This window comes from Squalius cephalus, assembly GCF_949319135.1.
Source record: "Squalius cephalus genome assembly, chromosome: 22".
Taxonomy (NCBI): domain Eukaryota; kingdom Metazoa; phylum Chordata; class Actinopteri; order Cypriniformes; family Leuciscidae; genus Squalius; species Squalius cephalus.
In genome coordinates, this window is record NC_137143.1 from 12,607,044 (window position 1) to 12,632,524 (window position 25,481).

At 41.7% G+C, this 25,481-nt stretch overlaps 1 protein-coding gene across 2 annotated transcripts in view; it reads right to left on the minus strand.

Moving 5' to 3' along the window:
- Positions 1 to 2,889: 2,889 nt before the first annotated feature.
- slc1a8a (solute carrier family 1 member 8a) overlaps positions 2,890 to 25,481 on the minus strand; it is a 39,924-nt gene continuing 17,332 nt past the window's right edge. Inside the window, exons 7-13 of one of the 2 annotated variants that reach the window (XM_079857517.1) lie at positions 18,833 to 19,066; positions 18,527 to 18,721; positions 17,218 to 17,352; positions 16,905 to 17,001; positions 16,462 to 16,566; positions 3,468 to 3,642; positions 2,890 to 3,268 (exon numbers count right to left, since the gene is read on the minus strand). In XM_079857517.1, the coding sequence (XP_079713643.1) occupies positions 3,610 to 3,642; positions 16,462 to 16,566; positions 16,905 to 17,001; positions 17,218 to 17,352; positions 18,527 to 18,721; positions 18,833 to 19,066 (799 nt within the window). In that variant the 3' untranslated portion in view covers positions 2,890 to 3,268; positions 3,468 to 3,609. Of the gene's footprint in view, positions 3,269 to 3,467; positions 3,643 to 15,262; positions 16,567 to 16,904; positions 17,002 to 17,217; positions 17,353 to 18,526; positions 18,722 to 18,832; positions 19,067 to 25,481 lie in introns of those variants that run through there. The other variant, XM_079857516.1, reaches the window with a different exon arrangement.

Consider the following 25,481-nt stretch of genomic DNA (forward strand, 5'->3'; position numbering starts at 1 on the left):
CTACGGCTGTAATGTGCCTTTCAAACCCACCCAATTCTCTCTGAGAACCCAATAAAGCCATTGTGACTGACAGTTATCCCTTGCCACATATGGACGAGTTGCTCTCATTACTTAGTGGGGCTACATTATTCTCAACTATTGATCTTCAAAGCATGTACCATCAGGTCATGTTGCACACTGTCAATGTGGACTTAACTGCTTTCATCACGCACAAGGGATTGTTCCATTTCTGCCGGGTTCTGTACGGGTTGGTCTCGGCGCCATCAGCATTCCAGAAGTGTGCGCCCTTTATAACCCTGATCTGCCTACACTAATCTCGACTGACACGTCTGACTATGGCCTCAGGGCCATTTCTCACAGATACACCCTTATAACTCTGAACGCATCATGGCCTTTGCGTCAAGAACTTTCACTCCGGCTGAACTATATTCAACTGTAGAAAAGGAAGCCTTCGCATGCATTTGGGCGGTCGAGAAATGGAGGATATATTGTGGGGTCGAACATTCAAATTGTATACAGACCATCAGGCATTAACCACTCTACTCACCACTAAAGGAGGGGACTGCGCAGGAATGTGTATCGCATGCTGGGCTGTGAGCTGGGCTGCGCGCTTTTTGTGTTTCAATTACGAAGTGATCTACTGACCAGGCTGTCATGACTTCACTGCCGACTGTCTGTCATGTCTTCCTTTGCCTTCTGAATCCATGGAAAGTGATGTGGACACTGAGCCTGAACAAGTAGCTTTGCTTACCTCTGCATTGACTGCTGTGAACCGGAAAGAACTGCTTCTTCCTCTTGCCTGAGATGTGTAAGTTGCGCGCACAGATACAGTAAGGCTGGCTGTGCTCTTCTTCACATGTTGACCCCCTCCTGCTGCCATTCTACAAATTGAGACATGAACTTGCTGCAATGGACGACTTCATCCTTAGGGGATCATGTCATGTAAGTTGCACACAGATACAGTGAGGCTGGCTGTGCTCTTCTTCACATGTTGACCCCCTCCTGCTGCCATTCTACAAATTGAGACATGAACTTGCTGCAATGGATGACTTCATCCTTAGGGGATCACGTCTTATTGCACCTGTGTCATTACATCATAGGTTAGTGATGCTCGTACATGAGGGACACCAGGGCATCATGCGCACTAAGCAGCGACTGTGCAATCTATACCTGTGGCCACGGATGGGTGAGTCGGTCATGCATTTTATCTCATTATCTCAAGTCAAGTCAAGTCACCTTTATTTATATTGCATTTTAAACAATCCAGATTGTTTCAAAGCAACTTTACAGTTATAACAGGAACATAATGCAACAAAGTTTGTTTCTGCTGTACAGCAGATCTAGATATAAATAGCATCATAGTCCAGCTTAAGTAAGTTCAGTGATGGTTTATTTTTGTTGTAAAAAGTAATTAATTTAGTTTCTTTAGAGATATAGCCGCTCTGGAGAAAACATCATCCAGCTCAGTTCAGTTCTCATATAATGGTGTCAATGCAGACAGATCAATAATATTGTTGAATACATTAACCCATGAAAGCTTTAGCATAAAGTTCTGCCGGGAAGACTTAATTGTTACGTCACTTTACCTTTCATCTATCCAATCACATTATCACACTCGTGGTATAAAAGATCGGTACTTACTCATGTTTGAGTTCGCAGATGCTGACGCTCCAATTCACCACCATCCTCCCCACCACCTCCAAGTCTAATTCTTCCCTCCATCCTCCCCATCACCACCACCAGGATGGTCCCTTCCATACTTCACGGGGGTCGGCTGCGCCTCTGCCTTCATCTTCAGGCAGGATATGCAGAGTCCGGACCCTCAAATTGCGAGCTACGGACGGGGCCTATGCCAAAGTACTTTATTGCTTGCTGGGTTGTTAATAAATGGATAATTGTCACAGTATTTATTCTCCCGAGTCTTTCTGGTAGAACTGGTTTCACAGACAAGGCTTAGACTAGTCCCAGACTAAAATGCATGTTTAGGCTGTTTTAACTGAAAGCAGTTTCGTAAAATATAACTGAAAGCAGATTCGTTTTAACTGAAAGCAGATTCGTAAAATATATCAGTGCCATTGTTTTGTCTCACATCAACAATGTTTTTTTTTTTCTAAGGCATGTTTATAAAAGCTACTTAAATGTCCAAATTGAACTAAGGTCTAATCCTGGCTTAATCTAAACCATGTCTGTGAAACCAGGCCTAAGTGTCCCCAACTAAGCAAGCCAAAAGCCAAAGGCGACAGTGGCAAGGAACCAAAACTCCATCATGTCAGGCTTCGGACAAAACCGCTAAAGTAAATTCTGCCCCACTTCAGCATGTGCCCTTTCTGTAACGGTCACCAGCTGGAGTGCCCTTGAGAGCCACCAGAGGGCACTCCACACCAGACTATTATCACTCCCTCACAAACGACATTTTCCATAACTCACTGCCTGGACTCATCATCACTGATTGCATTCACCTGTGTCTCATTACCCTGTTAGTCTCAGCCTATTTATACCATGTTCACTCATTCACTCACTGCGAAGTTTTGTATGTTGTTGCACTGCAATTCCGAGCGTTTTCCCTGGTTCCATGTCTCTTGGTTTTAGTCTAGAGGACTATGTACTAGTGATGGGCAGATCGAGGCTTCCTGAAACACTGAAACAGTTGAAGCAAATGTGCCATATTGTGTCGAGGCTTCGAAACAATCCGACACCCGTCTCAACGGTAACACCTAGTGGTCACTTGCAGGTGAAACAACCTTGACAACGAGCCATTAAAAACTGTGTTGTTTTTGTATTATTGTATTTTTTTAATATGTGAAGCTTGTAACCTGTAGGCTCCTCACTGTGCATAATGTTATTTTGGTCATGAAAAATGAATATTAATAAAAGAAATCAAGCCACAATGTCTCACTTTTTTATAGATTTTTATTCAAAAATATTAATTTCTCTGCTGTGGAAGGACTTAGCCTACTTCTTTTTTTACAGATAATTTCTCCAGCCTTTGAAAAAATCCTCTCACAAGGGACACTTGTTGCAGGCATGCAAAGATATTTTTTAGCAAGGACATACAAATGAGGAAAGATTACTGCTCTCTCTTTCCAGTAAGTTAGAGGATCATGAGTTCTGGGCAAAAACGCATCGAGGTATTTTTTCACTTCCACTGTGGCAACAGCTGTAGCATTGTGTATCATCTGGGTTTCACAGATACGATTATCAAAAAGTTCCCATAAACTGTCCTGTGTTGATGTTGATGATGATGGGCCTGATGTTGACATTTGGGGCTCTGAATGAAAATGAAAACAGCATTTAGTAACAAATCCTAAACTGACGGCATATATGAAGTATAAATGACATGAATCAGATTACATAACATAACATAACATACAGGTGCTGGTCATAAAATTAGAATATCATCAAAAAGTTGATTTATTTCAAGAATTCAACTTAGCAGGTGAAACTAATATATTATATATACTCATTACATGCAAGTGAGATATTTCTGAACCATTGTTTTAAGCACTTTCCAGGATGGGAGGACATAGCTTGGATCAAGCTTGTTCACAAAGGCCCTGAAACCCTCATCCTCCACGATGGTGAAGGGCTGCAGATCCTTCACCACCATGTTTAGAAGAGCCTCATCCAATTCCCTCTGTCTGCCTTTTAAAAGAGAAGATAAAACATACTTTCAGACAAATACATTGAAAAAATACAGCTTCAAATAGTGCACAACTATTAAAAGTAGCCTACTGGTTCATTATTTGGAAACCTTACTAAACATAGTTATGTTATGAACGTTTATGCTCAGTGTGCAGAGAAAGATAAAATGGAATGTAGAACTACAACATTTAGGAAAACCAAAATTATGTCTTCACTGGCTGTAGATTGGGTACTCATATGTAGACCTATAAAATGTATATTCACAAAATATTATATTATATTGACAACATATTATATTATATTCACAGTGAAGCTGTTTTTAACATGATTGGCAGTTGTGATTGGGACGTTAGGTTGTAGGGCTTAGGTTGACACAGGCCTATGGACTTTCTAAACAGTGTCCCTGTCACATTCACCATCTGTCTTCATCTGTGTGTGCACTACACTTCCCATCATCCTCCTTGGCACACCCGCACACCTGCACTCGATCACCCATCATCATCATCACCTGCACTCCCTCGTTAACAAGCCCTTTATATTCAGCACTCAGTCACTCACTCTTCGTCTGGTCTCGTCAATACACATCTATTCATGACTCACAGACTCTCCACTTCACCTACCTGCATACTTACCGTCGATCCCGATCTTCTTCAGCCTGTCTTCAGTCCATCTTCAGAGAATCTTCATCATCTGCATCTGCAAGAGAAAGAGAGACTTTATCATTCAGTTAAGCTTCATCCAATTATCTACTTCCTGTGTACTCACCTTTCAAGCTGTTTCCGATACATTCTGCTATTAAAATATCAAACTTACCATCTTGCCTGCTTCGTTTGTACGAAACCTGACAGAAGACCAGACCATAATGCAGAGCCCCACGGAAACTACTAACCTTTTCCAGAATGGTTGATCTCTTGAGGGATATGCAGTTTTATTTGGATCTCTATCAGGATGTGAGCTGGGAGGAGGAGGATCTTAAATTGCACTTTTGGGGTGGACTAGAGGATCCTCTCACCCAGATACTACTGCTTGACGATATCCACCGGACATTCATGGAATTCGTTGATCGTACGCTATGGGTGTGCGGTTCCTCTCTCTCCGTGGGAATTGTCCAGCCAGATCTCCACATCCAATCCGAGCCATCCGATCCAGAGCCTGAGCCATCCGATTCAGAGCCAGCCATCTTCACCACGCCACCCTTCATCATCCGGAAGTCAGCCGAGCCTGTACTTCCTCCTCTCATTGGCCCTGACGAGCCAGATCCAGTCGCCTGCCCGCCAGAGCCAGATCCAGTCGCCTGCCCGCCAGAGCCAGTCGCCTGCCCGCCAGAGCCAGTCGCCTGCCCGCCAGAGCCAGTCGCCTGCCCGCCAGAGCCAGAGTTTTCAAAGCCCTCCTCATCGCTGGTCCCGTCCAGCTCAAAGCCCTCATCGCTGGTCCCGTCCAGCTCAAAGCCCTCATTGCTGGTCCTGCCCAGCATAAAGCCCTCTTCATCGCTGGTCCCGTCCAGCACAAAGCCCTCATCGCTGGTTCCGTCCAGCTCAAATCCTTCTTCACCGCTGGTCCTGTCCAGCACTGAGCCCTCTTCACCGCTGGTCCCGTCCAGCACTGAGCCCTCTTCACCGCTCGTCCCGTCCAGCACTGAGCCCTCACCGCTGTTTCCGTCCAGCTCAGAGTCTTCTTCATCGCTGGTCCTGCCCAGCTCAGAGCCCTCTTCGCCGCTGGTCCTGCCCAGCACAGAGCCCACTTCGCCGCTGGTCTTGCCCAGCTCAGAGCCCTCTTCGCCGCTGGTCCTGTCCAGCTCAGAGCCCTCTTCGCCGCTGGTCCTGTCCAGCTCAGAGCCCTCTTTGCCGCTGGTCCTGTCCAGCTCAGAGCCCTCTTTGCCGCTGGTCCTGTCCAGCTCAGAGCCCTCTTTGCCGCTGGTCCTGTCCAGCTCAGAGCCCTCTTCGCCGCCGGAGCCAGAGCCAGTCGCCTGCCCGCCAGAGCCAGAGCCAGTCGCCTGCCCGCCAGAGCCAGAGCCAGTCGCCTGCCCGCCAGAGCCAGAGCCAGTCGCCTGCCCGCCAGAGCCAGAGCCAGTCGCCTGCCCGCCAGAGCCAGAGCCAGTCGCCTGCCCGCCAGAGCCAGAGCCAGTCGCCTGCCCGCCAGAGCCAGAGCCAGTCGCCTGCCCGCCAGAGCCAGAGCCAGTCGCCTGCCCGCCAGAGTTTTCAAAGCCCTCATCGCTGGTCCCGTCCAGCACTGAGCCCTCTTCGCAGCTTGTCCCGCCCAGCTCAGAGCCCTCTTCGCCGCTGGTCCCGCCCAGCTCAGAGCCCTCTTCGCCGCTGGTCCCGCCCAGCTCAGAGCCCTCTTCGCCGCTGGTCCCGCCCAGCTCAGAGCCCTCTTCGCCGCTGGTCCCGCCCAGCTCAGAGCCCTCTTCGCCGCTGGTCCCGCCCAGCTCAGAGCCCTCTTCGCCGCTGGTCCAGCCCAGCTCAGAGCCCTCTTCGCCCCTGGTCCTGTCCAGCCCAGAGCCGCCTTCGCCCCCTGTCTCATCCAGCTTAGAACCAGAGCCTGATAATTTCCCCAAGAAAATTTTTTGGGGGGGCTATAAGTCCTCTGGGTGGACCGTGGAGGCCTCACCGACACGGTTCCCAATGCCGTCCTGGCCATCCGAAGGGTCCTCTCCGCCATGGCCACCCGAAGGTTCCTCTTCGCCATGGCCACCCGAAGGGTCCTCTCCGCCATGGCCACCCGAAGGGCCCTCTCCGCCATGGCCACCCGAAGGGCCCTCTCCGCCATGGTCACCCGAAGGGTCTTCACTGCCGTGGCCGCCCGAAGGGTCTTCACCGCCGTGGCCGTCCGAAGGGTCTTCTTCGCCATGGTCACCTCCTCAGCCTGCACGGCCGTGGTCTCCTCCTCAGTCTGCATCCAGGTTCATCCAGGATGCCACCCCCCCCTCCCGTGTTCTGCCTTCTTCGGCGCGGGTCGCACCTTGCGGGAGGGGGGAGTAATGTCACATTCACCATCTGTCTTCATCTGTGTGTGCACTACACTTCCCATCATCCTCCTTGGCACACCTGCACACCTGCACTCGATCACCAATCATCATCATCACCTGCACTCCCTCGTTAACAAGCCCTTTATATTCAGCACTCAGTCACTCACTCTTCGTCTGGTCTCGTCAATACACATCTATTCATGACTCACAGACTCTCTACTTCACCTACCTGCATACTTACCGTCGATCCCGATCTTCTTCAGCCTGTCTTCAGTCCATCTTCAGAGAATCTTCATCATCTGCATCTGCAAGAGAAAGAGAGACTTTGTTATCATTCAGTTAAGCTTCATCCAATCATCTACTTCCTGTGTACTCACCTTTCAAGCTGTTTCCGATCCATTCTGCTATTAAAATATCAAACTTACCATCTTGCCTGCTTTGTTTGTACGAAACCTGACAGTCCCCAACAGTTTGTTATTATATTTCAATTATAATTATATTTCAAACAATGCATACCTTGCTTAGATGGCCCAGCAGCATCAGTAGCAGGCCTAGGAATGGGGGAATGCTACCATCCTCTGCACCCTGCAAAATGGCAGGATGATTGCTCCTCAAATGGTGCATCATGGATGATGTATTGTTGTAGTAGGCTAGCTGCCGATCACAATACATCTCACTTTATTTGGGGTTTCTAAATGGAAATGCTCCCACACCACAGATGTACGGCATCTCTTCTGTGGAGCCTCCATTTTTATCTATCTATGTATGTATCTATGTATGTATCTATGTATGTATCTATGTATGTATCTATGTATGTATCTATGTATGTATCTATGTATGTATCTATGTATGTATCTATGTATGTATCTATGTATGTATCGCTATCTGTTCTCAGTTCAGTCATGCCATTGCACAACCCTAATTGGTCCCTCGGTTTATACATCAAACTTGCATTGCAACTGAGTGGCTCTGCTGTTACTGTGGATGTCGTGGAGGAGGAACACAAAAGCCACGCTGTACCCACCATTCCAGAGTCTAGTCCCGTCACGACCGCTGTTCCAGAGCCTGAACTTCTTCACGTCAGCCCTGCCGAGCCTGAGCTTCACATCAGCCCTGCCGAGCCTGAGACTGTTCACGTCACGTCTGCGGAGCCAGAGACTGTTCACGTCACGTCTGCCGAGTCAGAGACTGTTCACGTCATGTCTGCCGAGCCAGAAACTGTTCACGTCACGTCTGCCGATCCAGAGACTGTTCACGCCACGTCTGCCGATCCAGAGACTGTTCACGTTACGTCCGCCAAGCCAGTGTCTCCGGACAGGATGGCGGCCGCCGCCGAGCCAGTGTCTCCGGACAGGATGGCCACCGCCGAGCCAGTGTCTCCAGACAAGATGGTCTCTCCACGCCGCCATGGTCTCCTGAACTGTCTGGTCCGTCCTGTAGCACTGAACCGCCAGATCCGCCTGGTCCCCCTGAACCGTCTGCTCCACCCTGGCCACCTGAAGGGTCGTCTCCTCCCTGGCCTCCTGAAGGGTCGTATCCAGTCAACTCGTCATCATAAATTACCACATCTATCCTATCAACATGAGAGGAAGCCTATATAATCGACTCACCGACATTCCTTAACAGTTTCCAGCATCCCTCCACCACCCGACTCCTCACTCTTGGCTTGTTCCTACCACAGCCAGGAATACGGGGGGAGTACTCTGGGTTCGGGCCAAATACCAAGCTCGGAACCTTTTCCTTTCGGACAGCACGCAAAATACGCAAACAATTTCTCTCTGACTTATTTGTAAGTGTGAACTTGTGAATGGACTATTATAGTAAATTGCCTGAAGTTGCGTTCTTGTCTTCATTGAGTGCAAATTAAGTGATTAATTTCCTCACCTCCGTGTTTAGCCGTCATGGGAACCCAGAATGCATAGTGACGGATAACGGAACTCAATTTACATAGATGATGTATTCCTCAGGCAGCCTTTTATACTCACGGTCGCACTGGTAGGGATGTCATAGGCTGTCGCCGGCCAATACGATTGTCACGTTGTATACATGCTTCAGATGCAGTGTCTCGTTCCCCTTCTCAGTGAACTTAGGTTACATTTGTAACCCAAGATGTTTTTTACAGCATCTCGTGGCAAGCCAAATGGTGTAAAAAGTGACACTCTTCAGGCCAAAGGAGTATATTTTGAAAGGAGTGGAAAGTATACCTGGGCCAAAGCAAATAGATCTCTGGCTGTAATAATTGGGTTCTATTAATCCACATCTCTGCTTTGGAACACAGTCAGGCCTCTTGTTTGTCCCTGCTGAATTAGTTTCTGTGGTCATAACCTCTAAATGGCTAATTTGTCATTAATCTTCTTTGTGATCATCATCCTGAGCTTTTAACCCGAGGCAAGCAGCTCCACTAATTACACATTAGTGTTATAGTTCATTACACAAAAATACAATGAGGATGTAACCCCCCCCCCCCCCCCCAAAAAAAAAAAAAACAACATTTGCAAAGCAGTCACTCATGCCATTGCACGTGATGATAGATAATTGGCTTTTAACTGTGCACTTTAAATGTTTCCTCCCCATTACCTTTAAGATGTATTGTTAAAGGTGCAGTGTGTGATTTTTAGCTGCATCTAGTGGTGAGGTTACGAATTGGAACCAACAGAAGTTACGGTGGCCGTCAGGAAAAGATGTCGTCGTCTGAGACAGCAGAGAGTAGCCAGTTAAGCAATGAGGTTTCTTTACAAAGATAAATGAAGAAATAATTTTTACTTAATTATTCAGTAAACCGATATGTTATTGTAAATATTATTGTTACTTGTTCATCATTGTGTCAGTGTTTTATTCTGTGACTTTAGCTAGCTTCTTTGCACGAAGAACAACATAGTGACAGAACGCGCTATGTAGTAGTTTGTCCGTTTAGGGCTACTGTAGAAACATGTCGGTGCAAAATGGCTATTTCAATGTAAGGGGACCCACGGTGTATGTAGATAGAAACGGCTCGTTCTAAGATAATAAAAACATAATGGTTCATTATGTAAGGTCTTTATACACCACAGTAAACATAGTTATGTATATGATATTGCATTTCTGTCAACAGATCCTCCTAAATATTACACAATGCACCTTTAAATGATGATGTCATTGTAGTTTTGGTTTTGGTCTGAAAAACTCTTAAAACTACATTTCATGATACAAAAACAGTAGAATTATATTTCAACTGTACATGTTATGTTGTCATTCTCTTTGGCGCAGCCTATGCTCGTTATCAGCTGTCAATCAAGCTATCAATCAAAGTTAACCACGCCCTTATTTGGCATACATTTTATATCTAAATACTATCTAAACTAACGAGTTAGAAAAAAATTCACCCCCTCACAGTTGTCAGGCACTCGGAACCTATCGAAAAATACAATAAAAGTCCATGGGACCAACCTGTAAAAACATGAATTTATGCTGTGAAAACGGACATTTTAAAGGAGAACTCCGGTCAATTTTAACATTGAGCTCATTTTTTTGTACATTTGGAGTGCTGTCAGTACAGAGAACAACGACAAAAATCGGTGTTGCCTACACCGTGTTATCCTCTTTTTAAAATTTGCTCCCTGTTGACTTAAATGGGGCAAGTTTTAAACCCGCTTTTAGCCTCTTAACATCCTTGATGTGTCATTACAAGTGCCCAGCCATGTGAATGATTCCTTCAGAGTCAACACGCGGTGAATCTGACTAACCAGCGCACATACCTGTATTTACATCCTGTTTTCGGCTGAAGTCCACAGTAGTCGGTTGTCGAGTTTGGGCGCATGATCGTACGTACTAAACCTTTGCGCGTGAACTCGACAATCGACTACTGTGGACTTCAGCCGAAAACAGGATGTAAATACAGGTATGTGCGCTGGCTGAAATAACATCACTTTTATTCATATCTTTCACATCTACTGCAGTCAGATTCACCTGCGTTCACTCTAAAGGAATCACTCACATGGCTGGGCACTTGTAATGACACATCAAGGATGTTAAGAGGCTAAAAGCAGGTTTAAAACTTGCCCCATTGAAGTCAACAGGGTGCAAATCTTAAAAAGAGGATAACACGGTGTAGGCAACACCGATTTTTGTCGTTGTTCTCTGTACTGACAGCACTCCAAATTTACAAAAAAATGAGCTCAATGTTAAAATTGACCGGAGTTCTCCTTTAACATGGGGTCTATGGACATTTGCTCCCTTTTGGGACCTGCCCCTAGCGGATTTTCGATGTATTGCAGTTTTTAGCACTTCCGGGTAGGCTTCATTTTTCAGATTAGAATGTTGCCCCTTGGTCAGCATGCAATATTTTCGTACCTCCAGCTTTAAAGGAGACAAAAGTGAAAAAAAACCTTTTTTTTGCGCCTATCCTTGTAAATACAAGTATTTTCCTTTAATAGGGAAAGGAATGCTGTATAAATGTATTCAGCTGTGAAAAAAAAAAAAAACAACACCTCCATGTTTAATCGTCATGGGAACTCAGGATAATGGAACTCAATTTACATAGATGATGTATTCCTCAGGCAGCCTTTTATACTCACGGTCGCACTGGTAGTGATGTCATAGGCTGTCGCCAGCCAATACGATTGTCACATTGTATACATGCTTTAGATGCAGTGTCTCGTTCCCCTTCTCAGTGAACTTTACATTTGTAACCCAAGATGTTTTTTACAGCATCTCGTGGCAAGCCAAATGGTGTAAAAAGTGACGCTCTTCAGGCCAAAGAAGTATATTTTGAAAGGTTTGTGCGCTCAACTGTGCACAAGACGGAGTGGAAAGTATACCTGGGCAAAAGCAAATAGATCTCTGGCTGTAATAATTGGGTTCTATTAATCCACATCTCTGCTTTGGAACACAGTCAGGCCTCTTGTTTGTCCCTGCTGAGTTAGTTTCTGTGGTCATAACCTCTGAAAGGCTAATTTGTCATTAATCTTCTTTGTGATCATCATCCTGAGCTTTTAACCCCGAGGCAAGCAGCTTCACTAATTAGACATAAGCTCTGTTTGTTTGCTGGTTTTCTCTGAAACCAAATCCAATGTTAACCATCTGTTCTCATGTGCATGCAATCTCTCATAACATTACTGCAATGTTTGAGACATTGCAGTACTGCACCTAACAACACATTACAATTTTTTTTTTTTATCTCAATATTTTAATTACAAACATGCTGCAAGTTCATTACACAAAAATACAATGAGGATGTAAAAAACAAAACAAAAAAACCCCACAACATTTGCAAAGCAGTCACTCGTGCCGTTGCATGTGATGATAGATCATTGGCTTTTAACTGTGCACTTTAAATGTTTCCTCCCCATCACCTTTAATATGTATTGTTAAAGGTGCAGTGTGTGATTTTTAGCGGCATCTAGTGGTGAGGTTACGAATTGGAACCAACAGAAGTTACGGTGGCCGTCAGGAAAAGATGTCGTCGTCTGAAACAGCAGAGAGTAGCCAGTTAAGCAATGAGGTTTCTTTACAAAGATAAATTAAGAAATTATGTTTACTTAATTATTCAGTAAACCATTATGTTATTGCGAATATTATTGTTACTTGTTCATCATTGTATCTGTGTTTTATTCGCTGACTTTATCTAGCTTCTTTGCACGAAGAACAACATAGTGACAAAACGCGCTATGTAGTAGCTTGTCCGTTTAGGGCAACTGTAGAAACATGTCGGTGCAAAATGGCTATTTCAATGTAAGGGGACCCACGGTGTATGTAGATAGAAACAGCTCGTTCTAAGGTAATAAAACATAACGGTTCATTATGTAAGGTCTTTATACACCACAGTAAACATAGTTATGTATATGATATGGCATTTCTGTCAACAGATCCTCCTAAATATTACACAATGCACCTTTAAATGATGATGTCATTGTAGTTTTGGTTTGTTTTGACATATCAGTCTAAATGACAATTCCTGAATGAGTGTCAGCATGCAATATTTTCGTACCTCCAGCTTTAAAGGAGACAAAAGTGAAAAAATAAAAAATAAAATGTTGCCTGTCCTTGTAAATACAAGTATTTTCCTTTATAGGGAAAGGAATGCTGTATAAATGTATTCAGCTGTGAAAAAAAAAAAAAAAAAACCCACAAGCCAATATTACAGTTTTTTTTTTTGTTTTTTTTTACAATCGCTAGGACACATTTCTCAATACTTATACAGTGGGGAGAACAAGTATTTGATACACTGCCGATTTTGCAGGTTTTCCCACTTACAAAGCATGCAGAAGTCTGTAATTTTTATCATAGGTACTCTTCAACTGTGAGTGACGGAATCTAAAACAAAAATCCAGAAAATCACATTGTATGATTTTTAAGTAATTCATTTACATTTTATTGCATGACAAAGTATTTGATACTTCAGAAAAGCAGAACTTAATATTTGGTACAGAAACCTTTGTTTGCAATTACAGAGATCATACGTTTACTGTAGTTCTTGACCAGGTTTGCACACACTGCAGCAGGTATTTTGGCCCACTCCTCCATACAGACCTTCTCCAGATCCTTCAGGTTTCAGGGCTGTTGCTGGGCAATACAGACTTTCAGCTCCCTCCAAAGATTTTCTATTGGGTTCAGGTCTGGAGACTGGCTAGGCCACTCCAGGACCTTGAGATGCTTCTTACGGAGCCACTACTTAGTTTCCCTGGCTGTGTGTTTCGGGTCGTTGTCATGCTGGAAGACCCAGCCACGACCCATCTTCATTGCTCTTACTGAGGGAAGGAGGCTGTTGGCCAAGATCGTAGTCTGGCGTAGTGTGTTACTAATGGTTTTCTTTGAGACTGTGGTCCCAGCTCTCTTCAGGTCATTGACCAGGTCCTGCCATGTAGTTCTGGGCTGATCCCTCACCTTCCTCATGATCATTGATGCCCCACGAGGTGAGATCTTGCATATGGTGCCCCAGACCGAGGGAGATTGACCATCATCTTGAACTTCTTCCATTTTCTAATGTTTGCTTATTGTCCTGTAGCCCATTCCAGCCTTGTGCAGGTCTACAATTTTATCCCTGATGTCCTTACACAGCTCTCTGGTCTTGGCCATTGTGGAGAAGTTGGAGTCTGTTTGACTGAGTGTGTGGACAGGTGTCTTTTATACAGGTAACAAATTCAAACAGGTGCAGTTAATACAGGTAATGAGTGGAGAACAGGAGGGCTTCTTAAAGAAAAACTAACAGGTCTGTGAGAGCCGTAATTCTCACTGGTTGGTAGGTGATCAAATACTTATTGTCATGCAATAAAATGCAAATTAATTATTTAAAAATCATACAATGTGATTTTCTGGATTTTTGTTTTAGATTCCGTCTCTCACAGGTGAAGTGTACCTATGATAAAAATGACAGATCTCTACATGCTTTGTAAGTAGGAAAACCTGCAAAATCGGCAGTGTATCAAATACTTGTTCTCCCCACTGTAGGTCACTTTTTTTTAAACTCTTCACTCAATTTCATAGAGCATTTCACTTCGGCACTTCACTTTCAGCTTGGCATAGCAGATAATTTCACATTCAAAATACACTAAAATGACCAAAACATGTCTCAAATCAAGTCATTCTTCCATAACACTAGCAGAGGTTAGCAACAAACTCACTTTGTCAGTTATAAAACAATGACCTAAAAACTCTAACAACTGGATGTTTGCTTTTGGAAAATTTCTTTACATATGACACTCGCAGAACTCACTGCAGTTTGTTACATAGTCCATGTTTACATTACAGCACCAAATTATTCCTAAGTCTTCCTCTTTTGTATTGATGGTAATGAAAGACTGAAAGATCTGTGTAGGTGTTTAGCTACATCATTTTTTTTTATTTTTAGATTTGTAATATATTTCAAAATGATATTACTGTAGAAATGTAGCAAATTGCTATCTTATTCAATTATGTATTATATTAGATTTTGAACATAAGTTTTGAAAAGAGTATAAATGTGCTATTTGGCCTGTATGTAGTGTCTAATTGAGAGATGTATTCATGTAATTAGAAAGATGTAGTCTTTGAATGCATTTTCTGCCAAAGCAATTTTAAATAACCTTCAGTTTAGCCCACATAAACCCACTGTGTGAAGAATTTTGAAAAAGTGACCTAAGTATTGAGAAATGTGCTCCAGCAATTGTCAAAAAAAAAAAAAAAGTTTTATCAACAAAGTTCGGGAGGAACGCATTCAAATGATCTATCCAATCAGCATGAGATTAGGCCTATATATATATATATATATATATATATATATACACTCACCTAAAGGATTATTAGGAACACCTGTTCAATTTCTCATTAATGCAATTATCTAATCAACCAATCACATGGCAGTTGCTTCAATGCATTTAGGGGTGTGGTCCTGGTCAAGACAATCTCCTGAACTCCAAACTGAATGTCAGAATGGGAAAGAAAGGTGATTTAAGCAATTTTGAGCGTGGCATGGTTGTTGGTGCCAGACGGGCCGGTCTGAGTATTTCACAATCTGCTCAGTTACTGGGATTTTCACGCACAACCATTTCTAGGGTTTACAAAGAATGGTGTGAAAAGGGAAAAACATCCAGTATGCGGCAGTCCTGTGGGTGAAAATGCCTTGTTGATACAGAATTTTAGACTGATTCAAGCTGATAGAAGAGCAACTTTGACTGAAATAACCACTCGTACAACCGAGGTATGCAGCAAATCATTTATGAAGCCACAACACGCACAACCTTGAGGCGGATGGGCTACAACAGCAGAAGACCCCACCGGGTACCACTCATCTCCACTACAAATAGGAAAAAGAGGCTACAATTTGCACGAGCTCACCAAAATTGGACAGCTGAAGACTGGAAAAATGTTGCCTGGTCTGATGAGTCTCGATTTCTGTTGAGACATTCAGATGGTAGAGTCAGAATTTGGCGTAAACAGAATGAGAACATGGATCCATCATGCCTGGTTACCACTGTGCAGGCTGGTGGTGGTGGTGTAATGGTGTGGGGGATGTTTTCTTGGCACACTTTAGGCCCCTTAGTGCCAATTGGGCATTGTTTAAATGCCACGGCCTACCTGAGCATTGTTTCTGACCATGTCCATCCCTTTATGACCACCATGTACCCATCCTCTGATGGCTACTTCCAGCAGGATAATGCACCATGTCACAAAGCTCGAATCATTTCAAATTGGTTTCTTGAACATGACAATGAGTTCACTGTACTAAAATGGCCCCCACAGTCACCAGATCTCAACCCAATAGAGCATCTTTGGGATGTGGTGGAACGGGAGCTTCGTGCCCTGGATGTGCATCCCACAAATCTCCATCAACTGCAAGATGCTATCCAATCAATATGGGCCAACATTTCTAAAGAATGCTTTCAGCACCTTGTTGAATCAATGCCACGTAGAATTAAGGCAGTTCTGAAGGCGAAAGGGGGTCAAACACAGTATTAGTATGGTGTTCCTAATAATCCTTTAGGTGAGTGTATAGACTCACCTATGTTCCTCAACAGTTTTCTTGCATCCCTCCGCCAACCCTGACTCCTCACTACTGGCTGGTTCCTATCCCAGCCAGGGATACGGGGGGATTACTCTTGGTCCAGACCATATTCCGAGCTCTGAGCCCTCGCATCAAAACAGCATGCCAAATACGCCTATTGAATTATTATTTTCTGATTATTTTTAAGTGTGAACTTGTGAAATTGTAGTCAATAACAAAAGCCTGGAGGTGGAAGAACCAGAGAAAAGTGTTCGTTCAGTACTTCTTTATGGCACAGTGATAGAAACATAGCTCCAAAAGAGGTTTTTGGGTATCTGTAAGGCAACCATCAGGTGATTCAGACTTGACAAATATTGTAGTAGACTGTGGGTCGTTCAAAAACAGTATCCCCAACCACCTCAAATATACAGTCTTTGCCGGCCAGCAGTGGTACTTCAGTCAAAGGCACATTCTCCATGTTATGAGCAGTCTGGTTGTCCTGTTTAGCTTCATTTGCTTTTGCCTGACAAAAAGAAGGTCATATTCCATAAATAAGCTTGTGTTATTTTAAGATAACAAACTAAAGTTTAATCATGATGCTCCAAAAAGTCTTTGACATATAACATGGGCTTGCCAGTGACATGTAAGAGTGTCCACAATTTAATAAATAAATAAATAAATAAAAAGTTTAAAACACAGTTATTAGAAATGTACTCTTTGCATTCATGTGGGTTTCATGTGTTTTTTGAAAAACTTAAGTTTACACATCTTGATCATTATTTTCAAAAAGGAAAGAAAAGAAAAACGTTTGTAAACATGTTTTTAAGAGGAAAAGTAACACATAGATAAATGTTAATTTACCTCTCTGTCAGGTGGAAAGTCTTTTTGACACAAGTGGGCAATGATTCCAGCTGCCAGAGCATCTCCTAGTACGTTGATCATTGTTCGAAAGCGATCTCTTTAAACCAGAAGGGGTGGAAGACTTTATTTATCCTATCATCATTATTTTTGCCTCATGCATTGTGTTTTAATAAAAAACTCCATTCTGTATAAATATTTACTTTTATTACTATCTATATTTAATTTACATTCATATGATCCATTGAATTATATTAATAATGACACTGATTACAGCTTTTTTTCCGACAGATAAATGGCAGTTATCTCAACTTACAAGATCCAATCAATGGCCACAATCAGCGTGATGTCATCCGGTGGCAATCCAACAGATGTCAACACTATCACCATGGTTACAAGGCCTGCCTGAGGGATTCCAGCAGCACCTATACTGGCAGCGGTAGCAGTTATACTGGAGGAAATCAGAATAGGATGATTATTATGATTTGACTCCGATTCCTGATAGAACTGATCACATCCTATTTACATCCTGATCACATCCTATTTCCTATTTAGGACCAAAACTTTGGAACAGTCTTCCTACCATTGTCCGGGAAGCAGACACACTCTGTCAGTTCAAAGCAAGATTAAAGACACATCTCTTTGACCTAGCATTCACATAACACATTATAGACTTCTATAATTCAATGTTAGGCTGCATAGGTTAGGTCAGCCAGAACCGGGAACACTTCCCATAAATCCTGATGTACTCGTTACATCATAAGAAGAATGGCATCTATGCTAATTTTAGTGTCTTTGTTTATCCCAAGGTTTTCCCGCAGCCTGCCGGATCCAGGCCGTATCCAGATCTGACGAGGGACCTTTGCCTGGACCGATGATAACGCAGTGCTAAAGTGCCAACTAGTCTCTCCCTATGGAGGATCCCTTTACCACTCCAGATAAAGCATTTTCGGGAATTTCGTTTCGCGTACCTACCCCCGAAGTGATAAAATAAAATAAAATTCTGTATCAAAATTTATAAGGAAAGACCAGTACTTTGTTTAGGCTTGGTCTGTAGGGAATTCCAAACCTGTGCACATATATTCAAACGCACATTACTATAGAACCAATTCTTAACGCCATCAGCGTTTATCACAGGTTCGCGTTTAAAGTCTGTGTAGAGAGAATGGTGTCGTCCTAGCGGCCCCTAATTTAATAACAAATGATCGTTGAGACGGAAGCGAATCAATCAAAACTAACTTTAGCTGGAAAATAACTTTATTAAAGAACCGCTATAAAGCCAAAACAATCTCTGTTACCTTAAATTATAAGTTTATCTCTGTAAAGCTGCTTTGAAACAATCTACATTGTTAAAAGCGCTATATAAATGAAAATGACATGACTTGACTTGACTTGACATCAGATGAGTCTGTCTAGTTTCCATTAACTATTAAAACTAAGTTTGCACAAAACCTTTGTCTGTCTGTAGGGCAGTAACCATAATACTGTAGATCTTTGTGATGCGTCCTTCCACCAATATTTTGTGGTCGATCAAAATAGGATTTGAAATGGCTGATTCTTACATTTTAATTTAGTTTTCCCAATGCTGACTATATTTAGTTACATCTCTGCCGGTCTGCAAGTACCTGATGGTGACAAGCTGTCCGAAATCCAGTTCATGCTCATTGACCTGAGCAATGAAAATAGCAGCAACTGCTTCATAAAGCGCTGTTCCATCCATGTTAATAGTGGCTCCCACTGGCAGCACAAACCGGGCAATCTGCCGGTCCACTCGGCAGTTCTCCAGCAAACATTTCATTGTAATGGGCAGCGTTGCTGAGCTGTGAAAAAGAGTAGGATGCCTCACTCTTACAATGCCAACATATGTTTCTACTTCATTTAATGGAGTTGGGACGAGCTATTTACAGTTTTTTTTGAGGAATTCATCTTACCTGGATGACGTGGCTAGGGCAATGACCATGGCTTGCAGAAGTCCTCTGATGTATGTGAAAGGATTTTTCCGTGTCAGAATAAAATAGAAGAATGGAAGCAAGATGAGGCCATGTACAAACAGGCCTGCCAGGACCGTCACCCCATACCAGCCCAGTTTCTTCCCAAGTGTGGAGGGATCGCTCATGTCCAGGATTTTGCCAGCCACGAGGAAGATGATACCAAAAGGAAAATACCTGTTGAAAAATGCAGAGAAGTTAAACAGTCTGGTAGGAATTAGTCGAATGATTCTCAAGAATGTGAATCTTTAAATGCCCATCATGTTGATGACTATGAAAATACCATTTGCAAACCTTTTACTTCTGTAATGTGATATTTTAAGAAAAACAGGATATTCAATTAAAAAAAAATTGAAAATCTTTTATTTTTTAATTTACTGATGATTTTGATTTTTTGATCTTTCAAAAATGATATGCACCGATTCGTTCACATTAAAATGTATATTTATTAATGAAAGAAATAGGGTCAATTTTGTTGACATTTCCCAGCTATGCATGTGCTGATGGCATTGTTAGCCCAACACTACCCCAGAAGCATGGAGGAGTGTGTGACAGCTCTTAAGTTCAGGTAAACCATAATCCCTGCATGTGCTTAATGACAGCATCACTTTAACACACCTTCATGCTGGCAGTCGTCATGCACGTGCCTGCTGCATGCTGGAAACTGCCTCTCAGATTCTCAGCTTATGGTATCTCAGCCCTCAAGCAAAGTATTCTGTAAAAACTTCTGGATTTTTAATTTTAAAGGGGTCATGAATTGCATTGTTTTATTGTTTTATAATGTTTCCTGGGGTGCACATATAATGTTAGTGTAATCTTTACATAAATTATTTTCATAATTTTGAAATAAAAGGCATTATTCCTACCCTGATTTTAGCCCTATTATTTGAACGCTCTGTTTTAAGGCAGTGTAAACGCCTACTGCTGTGATTCGCTAACAGCTTTTCATATGAAATGTCCAAGTATTACATGTGGAACCCTCTCGAAAACTTTTGGCACATTTTTACTTTTACAGCTCTCAAGGTTAATTAATCGTGAGAAGTGTTGATTATAGAAGAATATTTAGATCTATGGTATTATATTTAAATAGTGTCATGAAATGATAAAGTGATTAGCATTGTAGCTGATCACAGAAATGTTGAGCGCATGAATGCCAAGTCAAGTCACCTTCATTTATATAGCGAATTTAACAATATGGATTGTTTCAAAGCTTCTTTACAGTGATAATAGAAAATTACCGTAACAGATTGTTTAGGCTTTACAACAGCTCTAGGATAAAGTTATTGTCCAGCTAAAGTTAGTTTTGATTGATTGATTCACTTCCGTTGCGAAGATCATTAGTTATTAACTTAGGGGCCGCTAACACAACACCGTTCTAACAGGAAAACCCTTAACGCTGGCCGCCCATCCGCACAAAATAGTGCCTGGTGTCTCAAGAACGCACTCCCTGAAATAGGTTTGAAGGTGCAAACGATTATCCGTTATCTCTGCGCAAACCTCAAAAATGCAAACCCGCGAAAACACAGATGTCGCGCACATGCGCATTACGTGTTCAGTCCAAAGGTAGGCGCATTTGAATATATATGTGCGCAGGCGTGTAGTCCTTCTTTACAAATCAACCCTCAATAAACTACTTATTTGGCCTTAAAAATGTATAATACAGAATGTTTTTGTTGTTGTCGCATCTGCGTAGCCACGTGAACCGGAATTATCCTGACAACATTTTATCTGTACTGAGGTAAAGGGAAGGGAAGGAGGCCTTCACAGGGGAGGGACTGGTTGACACTTCAGGACTGCGTTGTCATCGTGTCCAGGCCCAGGTCCTTCATCAGATCTGGATATGGCCTGGATACGGCCTGGATCCGGCGGACTGTGGTAAACCTCGGATAAACAGAGAGACTAAAATTAGCGTAGACGTCATCCTTCTTATGATGTAACAAGTACATCAGAATTTATTGGGAGTGTTCCCGATTCCGGCTGACCTAATCTATGCAGCCTAACATTGAATTATAGTCTATAATGTGTTATGTGTATGCTAGGCCAAAGAGATGTGTTTTTAGTCTAGATTTGAACTGACAGAGTGTGTCTGCTTCCCGGACAATGTTAGGAAGATTGTTCGAGAGTTTTGGTGCTAAATAGGAAACGGATCTACTGCCAGCAGTCGATTTTGATATTCCAGGTATTATCAACTGGCCGGAATTTTGAGATCACAATAGACGTGAAGGAAAATAATGCGTTAAGTACTGGGGAGCTAAACCATTTAGTGCTGTGTAAGTAATCAGCAATATTTTAAAATGTATACGTTGTTTAATAGGGAGCCAATGCAGTGTTGACAGAACCGGGCTAATAATGGTCATACTTCCTGGTTCTGGTAAGACACCTCTAGCTGCTGCATTTTGGACCAGCTGTAGTTTGTTTATTAAGCATGCAGGGCAACCACCCATAATAGCATTACAATAACCTAGCCTTGATATCATGAATGCATTTTTCATTGAGAGTGTTACAGGAGAGGCTTCCTCTCCGCCTCCTTCAGATCACCAGAGGGAGCTTTCACCAGAATACTGACTGTTACTATTCGGACTACAAATACCAAAGGCCCTCATACCTGGGACACACACACCTGCAGTTCATCACACAAACACTATTTAAACACTCCACACACACACCACCGTTGTGAAATATTGATTTGCCGTGGTGATCATTTCTGAGCGTTTCTACTGTTGACTATATTCTGTGTTTGATCTTGGACTGTTTCTCGTTGTTTGATTCCTTGCCACCTACCCCGAACTTAGCCTGTCTTTTGGATTGTGAATGTCAGCTATCTGACCAGACCTCTTGCCTGTCCTTTGTACTGTGAATGTTTGCTGCCTGCCTCGACCTTGCCTGTACCTGTTTTCGACTCTGAGTTAATAAAGCTGCAGATGGATTCTCAATCCGATGACTCCTCATTACAGAGAGCATATGACGTAATTTAGATATATTTTTAAGATGAAAAAATGCGGTTTTACAGATACTAGACACGTGACTTTCAAATGAAAGATTCACAGAGCACACCCAGGTTCCTAACTGACGACGAGGACTTGACAGAGCAGCCATCAAGTGTTAGACAGTATTCTAGGTTATTACGTGAGGACGTTTTTTGTCCAATAATTAGAATCTCTGTTTTTTTCAGAATTAAGTAGTAGGAAATTGCTAGTCATCCAGTTTTTTATATCAGCTATGCATTCCGTTAATTTTGTGAATTGGTAAGTTTCATCAGGGTGTGAAAAAATATAGAGCTGCGTATCATCAGCATAACAGTGAAAACTAATTCCATGCTTGCTAATGATATCTCCCAAGGGTAGCATGTACAGAGTGAACAGTAACGGTCCTAGTACTGAGCCTTGTGGTACAGCATACTGCGACTTTTGATCGATAAGACATCTCTTCATTTACTGCTACAAACTGATAACGGTCAGATAAGTATGATTTAAACCATGCTAATGCAATTCAACTAATACCAACATCATTTCCAAGTCTATTTAAAAGAATGTTGTGGTCGATAGTGTCAAATGCAGCACTAAGATCGAGTAACACTAATAGAGAGATACAACCACGATCGGCTGATAAGAGCAAATCATTTGTGACTCTAATGATAGCAGTCTCAGTACTATGGTATGGTCTAAATCCTGATTGAAAATCCTTGCAGATATCATTTCTTTCTAAAAAGGAACATAGTTGTGAAGATACTGCCTTTTCTAGTATCTTTGACAGAAAAGATAGATTCGAGATCGGCCTGTAATTGACTAATTTTGTAGGATCAAGTTTTTTTTTTTTAACAAGCGGTTTAATCATAGCCAGCTTAAAAGTTTTTGGTACGTATCCTAATGACAAAGATGAATTAATGATATTAAGAAGAGGATCTATTACCTCTGGAAGCATCTCTTTCAGTAGCTTAGTCGGTATAGGGTCTAACATACATGTTGTCAATTCAGATGAATTAACAAATTTAGAAAATTCTTCCTCTCCTATAGCTATGAATGAATCGAATTTTTCCTTAGGGAGACTACAATGCACTGCCTGATGCGATACTGTAGTAGACCGTTTGATAGTTATACATTTCTCCCTGATATTATCAATCTTATAAGTTAAGAAGTTCATTACTGCTGTGCAGCTTGGAAACTTCTAGGCTTGAAGCTTTATTTTTCATTAGTTTACCACTGCTTCAAATAAATACCTAGGGTTTTGTTTAAATTCTTCTAATAGGGTTGAAAAATAAGCAGATCTAGCAGCTTTTAAGGCCTCTCTGTATGCAATCATGCTCTCTTTCCATGAAATACGAAATACCTCTAGTTTTGTTTTCTTCCAGTTGCGCTCCATTTTTCTGGCTGCTCTCTTAACCCCCTGAGGTCGACAATCGCGCCGGCGCAATAGGCTCGCTTTTTTTCAGTTCAGTTCAAAAGAAATTAATTTTGCTCTGTTGACTTTGATATTACAAGCAAGTTTCATACATCAATCGATTCTGTTAAATGTGTATTATTTTTGTGTATACTCACAATAAAAACAAAGTGTTGTGCTTTTTGACAAATAAAGAAAAATAAACGTGATGCGAGTTCTGCCTTCTCTCTGTCAGTGAAGACCATTCTGAAACGCGTCCGAAAATGAACTGTAACTCAGCGAATACTCAGTCAAACAGGCATACAGACACACAGGCATGACGCTTGAATTCTCTTCTTTTAAATGAGGTAATTTATATAAAAAACAAATATTCTCATCTTGTGAAATCTGTATTAAAAGAGAGCGATTCCAGTTGAGCTAATTAGAGCTCATTCAAATGTAATGTGAACACGCCCACGGAGAGCGCGTGCTATTCAAACGCAAATTACTGAGGCAATCCAAGCAAACCTGTGAACGCCCCCATATCAGCTCGAGAAAACACAAGTTTATTTACACCATCTGGCAGCGCTGTGAGGAATAATAATAATGGAAAATCTACCTCAGAGTGCGGGTATTGCAGGAGAGAGGATCCGAATATGTAGTAAGTTTTTTTTCCTTCTCAAGTTAATCGCGTTTCTGTGAATGAATGAACGGCAGCCGCAGAGATGCGCGCTGTTTATCACAGCTCGCAAAAAGACAGTTTAAATTTAAATTGCGTCTCTGTGTGAATGAATGATGATGTTTTAGCAAACTGTATTGCTATACTGAGTTGAGTAAAAATCGACAGAAATATGTTGAAATAAAATGTAGGCTATTTGTATAAGCAACGTATTAAACTGAAAATTAACATTTATATGCTCTAATATTTCATAAAAACAACGTTACAGTCAGGCGTTTCTGTTTGTGAATGAATGTTTCGGTTTTAGCAAACTGTATTGCTATACTGAGTAAAAATCGACTGAAATATGTTGAAATAAAATGTATTTATATAAGCAACGTATTAAACTGCAAATTAACATTTATATTTCTTATAATAAAAATGAAAGACCTATGTTACAGACATATGAAAGACAACATTTCGTTGATTAGTTTTGGATAGATTATACATTTTTACTGTAAAATATCTGCCACCTCAAATAAGCTTTTGTTTGCCAATATTTGCTCATGTTAAATATAGTATGTTTTGTCAAAAATAAAGTAATCAAATAATCAATCAAATCCTTAACTTTGAAATATGTATGATAAAATGTATACTTTAGTTTTTACAAAGAAAGATTACACTTGAATTGTTGTTGTAATTGTAACCTTTTTAATAAAAAAATATATTTACAAGGTAGATGTAAACAAACTATTAAAAGGTAAATATAAGCCTTTTCTTTAAATAATTTTTATTGTGTTTTATTAGTGACAAATTTGGGGAGAGGATAAATATTCCAAAACTGAAAATACAGTATGAGAATTAACTGCACAATTACTAGACATGTTTTCCTTGGATATTATAGGCCAATTTGCAAGCACAATATGTGGAAAAATAAAAAAGAATTGAGATGTTTCCAACTGTTGCTCTTGCATTCTTGTGGCTCACTGACTCACCTGAATGAATGGCTAATTAAGTATGCAGGCCCCATTGTCTCCTCACGTGTGAACCACTAAATATGCATGATCGTTGACGCCCACTCCGCATATTGCCTTTCCAAACAGAAAGTGCTTTGCAAAATTCAAATCAATGTATTGTGTTATGTGAATGATAAGGCAGGGTTATTTTCACATCATTTTGAAGAAAAAACACTAGGTGATGACATCCATTAGACAAAAGTCTTATTGGCACATATTTAGAATGTGTTTTATGGCCTTATTTCAGAAACTTTAGTTTTTAGTTTTTTCAATAACCATGCATAAACATTATTCTCTCAAAAATGCAGACATGTACATTCTTGTTGCTCACATATTATGGTAGCCCTGTTTGTGCTAAATAGTGTGTAATTTTTTTTTTTTGCCATTAATATGTTTATAAGCAACTGAAAAAAGCACAAATGTCAGGGCATGTCAGAACATCTCAAGGACCCCAAAAACACCTTAGACCCCAGAGGGTTAAGGGCCTGAGTGTGCTCGTTGTACCACAGCATTGGACTATTTTCTTTAATCTTCTTTAAGCGCAACGGAGCAACTGTGTCTA